Source organism: Prunus persica, chromosome G3 (assembly GCF_000346465.2).
Source record: "Prunus persica cultivar Lovell chromosome G3, Prunus_persica_NCBIv2, whole genome shotgun sequence".
NCBI classification, from domain to species: Eukaryota; Viridiplantae; Streptophyta; class Magnoliopsida; order Rosales; family Rosaceae; genus Prunus; species Prunus persica.
The window spans coordinates 25,256,187-25,268,391 of NC_034011.1; the positions used below are offsets into that span (position 1 = coordinate 25,256,187).

At 39.8% G+C, this 12,205-nt stretch overlaps 4 protein-coding genes and 1 non-coding gene across 5 annotated transcripts; 3 read left to right on the forward strand and 2 right to left on the reverse strand.

The window, feature by feature from the left end:
* On the forward strand, window positions 1–812 carry LOC18782120. The gene has a single exon (XM_007217270.2). The coding sequence runs from the start codon at window positions 95–97 to the stop codon at window positions 623–625; it is 531 nt and encodes a 176-aa protein (XP_007217332.1). The 5' UTR covers window positions 1–94; the 3' UTR covers window positions 626–812.
* TRNAA-AGC lies at window positions 925–997 on the reverse strand. Its single transcript has one exon. It is a non-coding gene; the product is annotated as a tRNA-Ala (tRNA).
* On the forward strand, window positions 1,061–3,846 carry LOC18783965 (protein arginine methyltransferase NDUFAF7 homolog, mitochondrial). Its single transcript, XM_007215220.2, has 10 exons — window positions 1,061–1,360; window positions 1,444–1,505; window positions 1,597–1,740; window positions 1,867–1,977; window positions 2,067–2,262; window positions 2,493–2,551; window positions 2,647–2,699; window positions 2,792–3,014; window positions 3,117–3,225; window positions 3,331–3,846. The coding sequence occupies exons 1-10, from the start codon at window positions 1,117–1,119 to the stop codon at window positions 3,591–3,593; spliced, it is 1,464 nt and encodes a 487-aa protein (XP_007215282.1). The 5' UTR covers window positions 1,061–1,116; the 3' UTR covers window positions 3,594–3,846.
* Window positions 4,117–5,022, forward strand: LOC18781990 (thioredoxin H2). Its single transcript, XM_020559217.1, has 3 exons — window positions 4,117–4,388; window positions 4,505–4,627; window positions 4,716–5,022. Exons 1-3 carry the CDS (start codon window positions 4,245–4,247, stop codon window positions 4,848–4,850), a joined length of 402 nt encoding a protein of 133 aa, XP_020414806.1. The 5' UTR covers window positions 4,117–4,244; the 3' UTR covers window positions 4,851–5,022.
* LOC18782620 (plasma membrane ATPase 1) lies at window positions 4,988–10,826 on the reverse strand. The gene is made up of 21 exons (XM_007214886.2): window positions 10,288–10,826; window positions 10,018–10,137; window positions 9,659–9,757; window positions 9,347–9,484; window positions 9,062–9,196; window positions 8,794–8,973; window positions 8,488–8,694; window positions 8,266–8,385; window positions 8,067–8,186; window positions 7,821–7,943; window positions 7,635–7,739; window positions 7,374–7,518; window positions 7,103–7,267; window positions 6,775–7,013; window positions 6,621–6,653; window positions 6,453–6,534; window positions 6,164–6,324; window positions 5,891–6,076; window positions 5,603–5,785; window positions 5,312–5,490; window positions 4,988–5,187 (listed from the first exon to the last, which is right to left on the reverse strand). Exons 1-21 carry the CDS (start codon window positions 10,348–10,350, stop codon window positions 5,091–5,093), a joined length of 2,880 nt encoding a protein of 959 aa, XP_007214948.2. The 5' UTR covers window positions 10,351–10,826; the 3' UTR covers window positions 4,988–5,090.

The window sequence follows — 12,205 nt, forward strand, 5'->3', positions numbered from 1 at the left end:
CACCTCATACCCTCAACCATCACAAGTTTTCCAAGTGCATGCTTCCGCCACTATCACTGCAACTGTGATAACCAAAACTTGCCTGAATTGCAAAATGTTGCCAACTTATGATCAGAAGAAACCTACAAAAACAACTCTTCCTACTTTCAACACTCGCAACCCAGATGCTAGCCAAACAATAAACTTGACCCCATGCTTTGTTTACTTCAACCTCACAATTTGTTCCCTTACAACGCTCTACCGGGCGTACGAGCACAGCGACTATCCAGTGGTGGCTTTCGTCGTGTTCGTCTACGTGTCGTATTTCGTGTTGGACAAGTGTCTAGCAGTGTACACTCAGTTGCCAAGAGGCGAGCAATCCGTGAAGAAAGAGTTGTTGAGGTTCACCCTTTGGGGGTTGTCAAGCGCCATCCTGTTCGGGTTTGCATATCAGTTTGGGACGTTTATGCACTTGTCTGCGGTTGTGCTCATGTATTGTATTGCCGTTTCCAGCAGTTTGCTGCTCTTCTATGCCTACTACATCGTTGATGACCAAAATCACAACGGTTGCAGTTTTTGCGCCACCATACCTCCTCAGTCTTCTTGTCCTAACCAGGAAAAGCGTAACAATTCGGACAATGTCTAGCAAAAGACCTAAGTAATAATATATTTTTTTTGGCCATAAGAGCTAAGTAATAATATTTATTTATTGTAAGTGTGGGTTAGGACAATTGGTCAAAATGTTCAATTTCCGTTTTTATGTATTGAGTAATTTAGAATATCAGTATTATTATAATATAAAAAACATCTTGTGTGTCTAATTATAATTATAATTAAATTGCAATTCAATCAAATTATGCATTTTGAGCAACATCTCTTATGTCATTTGTGTAAATTGGAGAGAACTTGATAGAATAATTAGGCAATTGAAATAAAATCAAAAAATGGAGATGCGGGGTATCGATCCCCGTACCTCTCGCATGCTAAGCGAGCGCTCTACCATCTGAGCTACATCCCCGTTTTGATCTTAAGTTTGTGTGCTAAATATTTAGCTCGTATTATCATGATTGTCAGACTGGTCAGCTTTGTTCAAAATGAACATTTTCACGCCTGTCCTGAAGAGACCAGCGTTCCAAAATGTTGAGACGATTTCTGCTACAAGCTTCTGCTACTCGTCGTCTTCCCAATGGATATTTTGTTCCGCCATATTCAGCTCCTTTGTTTCACAATCGTTCAGTTTCTTCTTCAACTTCTTATTCTTCTTCATCCCAAATCCCACACAGTCCTTTCGTCGAACACGCGGAGAACGACCCTGACCAAACCACTACTCAACCCACTACCTCTATTACCATCGACCGCTCCGGCCTATACAACCCACCTGGTAACCTCCCCTCCCCCCCTTTTTTTTAATACTCATCCGTAATTAGCTTTCGATAATGGTTATTTATTTAAATTTCATGGCAGAGCATTCTCATGAACCTTCTTCGGACTCCGAGCTCGCCAAGCACCTCAAGGGCATCATCAAGGTTTCTTCTTTTCGTTTGTTTTTTCAATTTGTATAACAGTGAATGTTGCTATCGGAGTGACAATGTGCTGCGAATGTGCTTTCTTGGTCAGTTCCGTGGTGGCCCAATCTCAGTTGCTGAGTATATGGAGGAAGTTCTGACAAACCCAAAAGCTGGGTTCTACATGAATCGAGATGTGTTTGGAGCAGGAGGTGATTTTATAACCTCTCCGGAAGTGAGCCAGATGTTTGGGGAGGTAAATTTTCTCCTTGTTGGGTTCTCAATTGCTCACATAGTCAATTAGTTCATTGAATTCAATTGGCATTTTCTTTTTGAAGAGAAACTGATTTGTCATTCTCTCTGCTTGCTTATTTGAATTTAGATGGTTGGTGTTTGGGCCATGTCTCTCTGGGAACAAATGGGACAGCCTGCTAGAGTGAACCTAGTTGAGCTAGGGCCTGGAAGAGGAACTCTCATGGCTGACCTTCTTCATGTATGAACTGGCTCCACTCATTTGAATTTCTGGTTTAATGTTGTATAAATGGAACTACAGTAACATTATTTACTTTATTTGTTGTGTAGGGTGCATCAAAATTCAAGAACTTCACCGAATCCTTGCATGTACACATGGTAGAATGCAGTCCTGCGTTGCAGAAACTTCAGCACCAGAAGCTGGAATGTGTAGATGAAGACGTAACGGCTGGCAAAAGGACTGTAAGCATGTTGGCTAAAACTCCTGTATCATGGCATGCCACATTGGAGCAGGTTCCTTCAGGAGGTATGTAGTTATGTTCTTATTGGTATTTCAAGAAAGACGAGCTTATTTGTCTCTGTGTATTAGCAATTGAATGAATGCCTTTAAATTTGTGCTTGTGCAACAACTTCTTTACAGAGTTTATTTATGTATTCGTAAGTGAAGCTTTTGTTTACTTTTGATAAGACTATCATGAGAAGCAAAAAGGACGTGTACTAATTCTCATTGACTAATTTTCTTAATTGTCATGCCAGTGCCATCTATCATCATAGCGCACGAGTTCTATGATGCTTTACCAGTTTATCAATTTCAGGTTTGTTTGATCCATTTCTGACCTATATCTCCAAATGCTCATTCCATGAGTATTCTCTTATTCTTTTAATCGAATTTCTTAATATTTTTCTTCAGAGGGCATCTCGTGGCTGGTGTGAGAAAATGGTTGATGTTGCAGAAGATTCAACGTAAGGATGTAATACGAAGTCTGACAGAATTTGTATATTTAGCAGATGTAACAATTGGATTACTTGATTGATACTCATAAAATATTGTTTAGGTTTCGCTTTGTTCTGTCTTCACAGCCTACACCAGCAACTCTCTATCTAGCAAAACGCTGCAAGTGGGCTGGAAAAGAAGAAATAGCAAAGCTTGGTCATATTGAGGTTTGCCCCAAAGCAATGGAGTTGACTGAAACTATTGCTGAAAGAATTGCTTCAGACGGTGGTGGAGCTCTTATAATTGATTATGGCCAAAATGGAGTAGTCTCAGATAGTCTGCAGGTCTGTTGCCTTGCCATTGCTAGTTTTGGTAGTCTTTTACTATTCGAGCGATGCAAACTGCTGGTTTTATTTATAACTTTTCCAAAATTTAATTTGTTGCAGGCAATTCGGAAACATAAATTTGTCAACATTCTGGATGATCCAGGGTCTGCTGATCTCAGTGCATATGTTGATTTTGCTTCCATCAGGCACTCTGCTGAGGAAGTTTCAGGTGCACCATCTCATCACAGTGAATCCTTTACCATTATATTTCCATGGATTAGGTTAAAGTAAAGGTTGGAGATATATATTTTATGACATTGTAATATTTATACAGGAGAGGTTTCTGTCCATGGTCCAATCACTCAGTCTCAGTTTCTTGGTGCTCTTGGGATAAATTTCCGAGTGGAAGCATTGACACAGAACTGCACAGAAGAACAATTTGAGTCTCTAAGGAATGGATATTGGCAACTGGTTGGCGAAGGCGAGGCCCCCTTCTGGGAGGGGCCTGATGATAAGGTCCCCATTGGAATGGGTACTCGGTATCTGGCAATGGCCATTGTCAACAAGAAACAAGGTGTTCCAGTTCCATTTGAGTGAGAGTGAACCTGAGAAAAGAAAAATGTAGCATTTTTCGATGAAATTAATTGCGTGTAGTGTACATTAGTAAATTTAAGAATGGACTGAACCAACTTCATGGTTGAGGTTCTTTCAGATTTTGGTTTGCAAATTAAATTGCATTTTTGTAATGTGTCAAATAATATAGATAGGAATTTTAATGAATTCCTTGCCTCATGTCCAACTGTAAGTGTATGGACTTGATGAGTTAATTATATTTAAGATTTTTTATATTCCATACGTAAGCGGATGAAAATTAAAAATGTGAAAATGGATTTATCAGAATGGGAAACTCTCTAAGACATGTTTGTAAATGTTGAACACGAGCAAACACATCCAATAGCCAAACACATTCACAATGGATTCATTGCTACTGCCTACTGGGAGTGTTCGAATGGGAGCAAGTGGCAGCCAAAACGACAGGTCGTTTTGCCATCTGAGCTATCCCCCAAAGTGGGTCCCACTCTAAATGGTGGTTAGCTTTCATTGTAAGAAGCATCGAAGAAATCACTGAGACAAACAAAACCCAAGAAAGAAAGAAAACTGTTGAATGGTTGATCTTGGTAGAGTGGTCAGTTATTAGTAAGCAGAGAGAGAGAGAGAGAGAGAGAGAGAGAGAGAGTCAAAGAGAGAATGGGGTCGTTTCTGTCAAGCCTACTTGGAGGATCGCCGGCGTACGACTCAGCCGCGTCATCGGAGGACTCTCGGGTGACGTCGTTTCACTCATCCGCCAGATGGCAGCTTCACTTCAATTCCCACAAGGATTCTTCCCAGCTGGTACTTGTTGAATTTTTCATTTTTTACTTTGAGAGGGATTCCTGAGCTTAAAGATCTGATTTTGTTGTTGTTGTTGTTGACTTAATTGTTGGGTTGTTATAATTGGGAATGAAAAGCTGGTGATCGATTTCTCGGCGTCGTGGTGCGGACCCTGCAGGCTCATAGAGCCGGCCGTCCACTACATGTCCACCCAGTTCACCGACGTTGACTTCGCCAAGATCGACGTCGACGAGTTGTCTGTAAGTCCTTCCCGCCCCCCATTTCTTCCATTAATCTCAATCTCAAATTTGTTAAATTGGGTTTTCTTTTTCTTTAAAAAAAAAAAAGGAGGTGGCACAGGAATTTGGAGTGCAGGCAATGCCGACGTTTGTGCTGTTGAAGAAAGGGAAGGAAGTGGATCGAGTGATCGGTGCCAGAAAGGATGAGCTTGAGAAGAAGATTCAAAAGTACCAGTCTCTCTAAAACCCACATCCTGCTTGTGTCGCTCTTTCAGACTTGAGTTTGTATTTGCAGTTTCAACTTTGTTGGTAATTTTTATATAAATAGATTGATTGGAAAGCTTTGTTGTATGAACATGAAGCAGCTAGCTGTAGGAAATCTTAAATAAATAAAAAGCCTCAAAATCACAATTAAATATCTTCTTTGTCTTTACATTATTACAAATACTAATACTATGGAGAGTTGGAGTTGCAAAGGAGAGGCTCAGACTGTGTATGATTGCTGAATTGTGTCTATGTCCAGGCCCTTGTTTCTCACCACTGATTCCACATGCCCTTTCAGGGTACTTAATTCTCTCAGCCTGCAACCCGAAAACAAACATAAAAACACCATTTCAAGTTTCAAATCATTCATATCAAACGCAGCAGTATATAGAAGCATATCATCTAGGGCTGAAATCGAAAACAATGTGTGTTGTCCGGTACCTGGCAATTTCAGCTCGTCTCTTTGCCTCTTCAGCCATCTGATTCAGTTCTGAGTAATTACTGCGGTCGCCGAATATATTGGCTTCTGGTGGGTGCAGCCCATGGAGGGTCCTCTGTGCATGTGCCCATTTTAGCTCCCTTTCTTCCTTTCCGAAATCCTTCTTCCTCGTGAAGGCAATCTGCAAAACACATAATTCCACAGTAGAAACAGTCAGAGCAACTCCACCATTCCAAATAAATAGGTTTACTCCATTTATTAAACTAGAGAGTCCTTTTGCCGTCTATTCATACCCTTTGATCAATTATGAGATCCCACGCTCTCCCGCTCAGAGCATATCGGACGACGAACTTGATAAAATCAAGTGGGAAATAGAAGACGAGGTTATATAGCCAAACAACGCCAGCCCACCCCCACCCAATTCCCTTAATTGCAGCAAAACTCCAATTGGCATAGACGGCGATCAACGTAGCAATCTGCTTGACAAGAAGATTAGATTCAATTCATGATTGGATAAACCAAGGATGTTGTTCCCCCACATAACCAAATGATGCAAGCAAAAAAGCAAAAATTTCACTCACCAGCTGAGCAATAACAAAAGCTGCTACAAGTAACAGACCAGGACGCTCAACAAAAGACCAACTCCGGGAACGGGTGACGAATATGAGGGCCTGACTGATGGTGCTCACTTGCAGGTACACTGCCGAGGCAAGCTTCCTGTTGTCATCCTCGTTCTTGTGCTGGAGGCTTGAAACCCCAAATGTGCGCTGAAATAACAAACATAAGCTTTTAGCCAAGCAACTAAGTCATTATTAACAAGACCCATAAAAACACAAGAAATAAAGAAGACTTACAGGGAAGAAGTCTGTCTTGCATGCTGCCCAAAAGAAAATGACCGTCATCATAGCCAGGTAACCACCGAGGATGATTCCGGTTGTAAAGATCTCTGACAGTTTCCAGCTGTCTGGGAGAGGAGAGGGTTTCACCCTATCCTTCGATATCGTCATGATGGTACCTGGAATGCAATACAAATTTGAAGGGTGGATGATCCGAAGAAAATAAAGAGAAGGAAATTGATCTAAATTGAACAATGTTGTCCTCTGATCCACTGAATTACTTGGAAACTATAAGACAGATACTAACCATCATTGAGAATTGCAATAATCAACACCATGAAAGGTGGGAAGTCAAATTGCCATATGAGTGCCAGTAACATGAAACCAAGCTGTCACAATACAAACAAATTAAGTGATCACTATACCAAATGTGCAAGAAATGAAATTCAATAAAAGAAGTTTCAAAATAGCTTACCACAATACGGATTGTAATGGAAACAGCATATATCTGCAATAAGAAAGAAGCCAATTAAGGTATATAGTTTTGGATTTGGTTGGAAAAACAGCCTGACACAGAAAACAATTGCTGGCTAATTTTGAACATTGACGTAAACAGAACCCAGGCTCACCGTGTAATTCTTCATCCTCTGGAATATGGACCTACTGGTTAATACGGCACTTATGATGACGCTAAGGCCAGGTTCTGTCAAGACAATGTCGGAAGCACTACGAGCTGCATCAGTTGCATCAGCGACAGCTATGCCGATATCGGCTTTTTTAAGAGCAGGAGCATCATTAACTCCATCGCCAGTCATTCCACATATGTGCTTTCTGGCTTGCAATCGTTTGACAATTTCATACTTGTGTTCTGCAGGAAAGATGCCAGAGAACTAAGCAGAAAGAATGGTAGAAGTAGGCTCCAAAAACAGCAAAGAGAGAGGGAGAGAGAGTGAGTACCCGGGAAAACACCAGCAAACCCATCAGCTTTTTCAATAAGTTCATCAACTGGCAAAGTAACAATTGACTCATCTTTGTTCTGTCCTAACAGACTGGACGATGGATACATGTTGGTTCCCATACCTAGACGGCGTCCTGTCTCTTTTGCTATTGCCAGTTGATCACCTGATTGCAATTGAAAAGGTACAAGCAGCAGATCATATACCAATCAGATTGATGACCAAAAGTCAGAACTGGATTTTGTATCAAAATAACATTGAAGGAGATGTACCTGTAATCATCTTAACATTAACCCCAAGGTTCAATGCCCTTTTAATTGTCTCTGCACTATCGTGTCTAGGCGGGTCAAACAGAGGCATGAGGCCAATAAATTGCCAAGCCCCTCCCTGGCTCTCCTTCCTTCCATCTGGAACTTCCTGTGCATAAAATGGTAAAAGGGAAAATAAGCCACAAGAACATGAACTATAAAACATGGTAGACATGAGAAGGAAGTTGACAAGATAACCAGAGATAATGTGTGGGATGATATTACCTGGTATGCCACTGCTAGGGATCGTAAACCTCGCTCCGCAAATTTATCAATCACAGTATGTACTCTACGTTCTATCTCTGATTTATTGTGTACAAGATTCAAAATCTAAGAATGAAACCATAGGTACGAATTACTACAATTAGCACTAAAACCACTAAACAGAAAAATAGCAGCTGATAATCATACCTGCTCTGGTGCACCTTTGCTGACGCGATGCATTTTACCTTGACTGTCAATATATGTCAGAGCTGTTCGCTTATCTGTTGGGTTGAATGGAAGGAAGTGCACCTCTTGAATGCTGGCTCTAGCCTATTTTACAGTCGAATGAAGAAACGATTAATCGTAATATGCAAAGAAAAACAAATACCAAAATGTAATGTTGAAGAAGGTTCAACTTATTGTTCACTTTAGCATATGTACTTAATAATATACCTCCTTCGGATCAGCCAACATTCCCACAATAGCAGCATCTATTGCATCTTGATTTTCCATTCGGGAGGCTCGAGCAGCCATTAGAACAACGGTGTCTGCATCCACCCCTTTAGCAAAGACCTGAACAAATAAATTAATTAAACGAGTTGAAAGAGGTATAATGATGAAGGAAGTTAAGAACCTTACAACACCAACCAACCTCTAAAAGATTTTTGTCAACCGAAAGCTTATTCAATGTCAGAGTGCCAGTTTTGTCACTGCAAAGGACATCCATGCCTGCCATTTCTTCAATTGCTGTCATTCTTTTAGTGATAGCGCCCTGCAACATTTATTTTGAGATATGAAGATATAGCAGCTCCTAAAAAAACCCTGATAAGTTAAATTGACAAGCCTATAACATCTCAAACTTCCTGCAACTGACCTGCTGAGATAAGCGATGGGAACCAATAGCCATTGTCACAGATAAAACTGTGGGCATAGCAATGGGAATTCCTCCAATAAGTAGCACAAGCAGATTGTCAATTCCTGGTCGGTATTTGCGATGTTGAATTGGGTACATGACTATGATCTCAATAATCATTCCCACGGCAATCGAACATATACAGAAATTCCCAATGGCAGTCAACACCTGCACAGCATATGAAGAAGCAGAATACAGATACAAATGCAAACTGAAATTCTCATAGCTAATGTTTGGACAAAGAAATTCATCTTAGCATATGCTTACCTTTTGAAAGTGGCCCTGTTGATTCGTGGTGTCCACAAGGTGAGCAGCCTTACCGAAAAAGGTATGAACACCGGTGGCAATTACCACTGCTTCAATCTCTCCCTGTTTGCACGTTGAACCCGAATATACGCTGTCGCCGGGCCCTTTGGTCACAGGAAGTGACTCGCCTGTAAGTGCAGACTGCAAAAACCAAATACAAAAAAATTAAGTAAAAAAGTTGCAGTGAATCAGATTAACAGGGAAGTGAGCAATGGAGTTATCAAAGCACCTGATCAATTTTCAATGGATCGCCATCAAGGAGACGAGCATCTGCAGGAATTATGTCCCCAAGCTTAATGCTGATTATATCACCAGGAACAAGAATGGATGCGTCCTCCTCAATCCACCTCCCGCCTCGAAAGACCTGACTTAAATATAACATAGTTACTAAACTGAAAAATCCCACGAGACAAGCAATGAACACACTAAATTATAGAAACAATAAACAACTATGAATGATAGCCAAAGTTAGAAGATCACAGTTAACACAAGCAGAGACTATTCTGCTAAATACCTTGGCTTTGGGGGCAAGATGGGCCATAAGAGCAGCAGCAGCATTTCCCGCGTTGTTCTCTTCTATGAAACTTATAGTTGAATTGATAATAAGCAGAGTAATGATCCCAACAAAATCTTGCCAATCAGGAGGCTTTCCCTGTAAAAAGCAAAACCCAACAACAGGTTAATTCTACTTTTTTGAAAATAGGTAATAATTCTTTTTCAATATGCACGTGGTTCACGAGAAAGCTCCAGTTTCTTTGTTTACCTGTTTTGCTCAACAGGTAGACAGAACAAGACCAAGAAAATAGAAAAAGAAAAAGGTACTCACTCCTCCATTGGCAAGCGCTATGGCCATGATAGCTGCAGCTTCCATCACCCATGACAGAGGGTTCCACATAAACCCCAAAAACTTCAAAACCTTACTTTCCTGTATAACCCAACATTACAAAATCAACCAACTAGTTATTTTTCCAAACGGAGGAAGAAATACTAACAAGTGGTTTAGTCTTCAGCTCTCTTTGTTTTCATGGATAATAATTCCAGAAGATAATATAAAAAAAAAACAAAAATTCCTTCTAGGCATCATAAAAAGAAAAGGCGGCAGATTGATCGCAAACCTAGAAAAAATACTTCTTTTCCTGGATAGGAAGGGAGAAACATTGAACTAAAAAAAAAAAAAAGCAGTACCTTCTTCTCCTCAAGCTTGTTGTACCCAAAAATGACCAACCTTTGCTCAGCAGCCTCAGATGTGAGCCCATGTCTGTTGCACCTCAAGGTCAGAAAAACCTCTTCAAGAGGCACGTTCTCCTGAAATCAAATAATTATAGAATTCAGTACAGAAGTTTGAAAAAAAAGACCACAAAACGCAAAAGCCGGAAAATAAAAATTAAAACAGAGAAGAATTCTCAGTTATATTCGAATTTGAAAACAGAGTGATGGGTTGCTCTGTTTTGGTACCAAATCCACAGCTTCCTTCAATACGGCGTCTAAAGTTTCAGATTTTCCATCCATCTCAGCCATTTGATTTCAGGTCCTCTGCAGAAGGGGTAGAATAAGTAGATACTACACAATCACAGAAAAGAACATAGAGAGACAAAGCAGAGCACTCTGTTTCTATCTGTTTCTCAGTTATTGAACTCTGTTTATAATTATACCCTGTTTCTCTCTCAAGAAGCAACTGTTTGTAGGACACGGTTGTCACTAGGTGTAGACAAACAAAGAAGATCATGTATTTGGTAGGCACATACTGACTAATATCTTCTATTAAATCTTTTTTTTTTCTTTTGGTTATAATTTTCCTTATAAATAAAAAAAAAAAAAATCTTAATGGTGCACAGTACAGGTGTTTGATGTTGTTATGGAGTATGAACCTTGTGGTTGGTGCACTTGATGGAATTTTTGTGTTTCTGATAATATTTGGGTGATTTTAAACAGAAACGTCTGCTACCGTTTACTTCCATAGTTTTCTTTGCTGAATGGTAAAGCTTGTATCCACTAAAAGTTAAAACCTACTTGTGCCGACGTATTCCTACTACTACCATTTATGATTGGTGATTGATTTGAAAAACAGAGCAAAAAAAGACAAGGAAAGGAGAAAAGAAGAAGGAATGATGGAAGAAAGCTCCAAATCATTCGAGCCTTAAGTGTGGCGAGTTGGACTTGGTTAAGAGAAACGACACAACTACCACGTGTCAGTGTACAATTAGCATTTTACCATTTTTACTAATTTCTGCATGTGCAGACTTAGCATTTCTTGCGAGTTAAGTCAGTTGGCTAAGACAGTGGGTTTGTTCATTTTCCTCCTCTCTATAGATATTATCACTTGTATAAAAATAAAAAATAAAAAATAAAAAAATTTATGAGACAGGGAGGAGAAGAAAGAAAAATGAAACCTTATGCTTTGGATGGACCCTTTGGTGGATGCCCATGTTTGTGCGATGCAAACTAAAATTATATATTTGGGGACCATTTTGCGTACGTGTTGTGGTATGCGATTGTGATAGTGATAGTGATACATGAGTTAAAAATCCAAAGCAGATAGAGACCAGAAAATCCTACCCTCCCCAAGACGATGGAAGAGAAGTCCCTATTAAATTCAAAGCTTTGGCAATTGGCACCACACAAGGAAGTGAGAAAATTGTGTCATCTTCTCTGTTTTCTGTGTCTTTCTTTCTCCTCCTCTACTGCTTTTCTTCTTCTTTTTCTAAACCCTTTGTTGGTTTTTTTGCTATTTGGGTAAACACTAGAATCGGATTAGGCGACTGATGTTTGTCCAGGAAACTCTTTGTTTAACTTGGATTAGTTGAAGAGTGGCTCAACAAAATATGTATATATATATATATTCATACCTGGTCTCTCTCTCTCTCTCTCTCTCTCTCTCTCTCTCTCTCTCTCTCAGAGCTGCGGACACGTGTTTGTCCAGGTTTCCCATCCACAACTACTATAGTGACTGGTCTAATTAACGCTCAATTTAAAAACACTTGTTTTCTCCTTAAACAAAATATTTAGTAACATTTGTCAAACTGCATGCTCTCTCCGAACCCTAATGAAAACCTGAGATATTTGCTTCTTCAAGCATGTAATACGTGGACGGAATAAATTCTAAAGTGGACGAAAAATTAATGAGCTCCTTTAACTTTGATGCCCACCACTGTAATGTAATTATCCTGTTGGTTCTTTTAATTATGTTCCAAAAGGATAAGCTCAACAAGACAAATCAAAAGCGAAACTGATTTATATCTACTGATTTCGATGCTTGCTCAAATACCATATGGAATATAAATCCAGAACTCACACACCCATGCCAAAACACTATTTGATTAATGACCAACCATGCATCCTAAATTAAGGAGACCCTCTACCCCTAAATTATTTA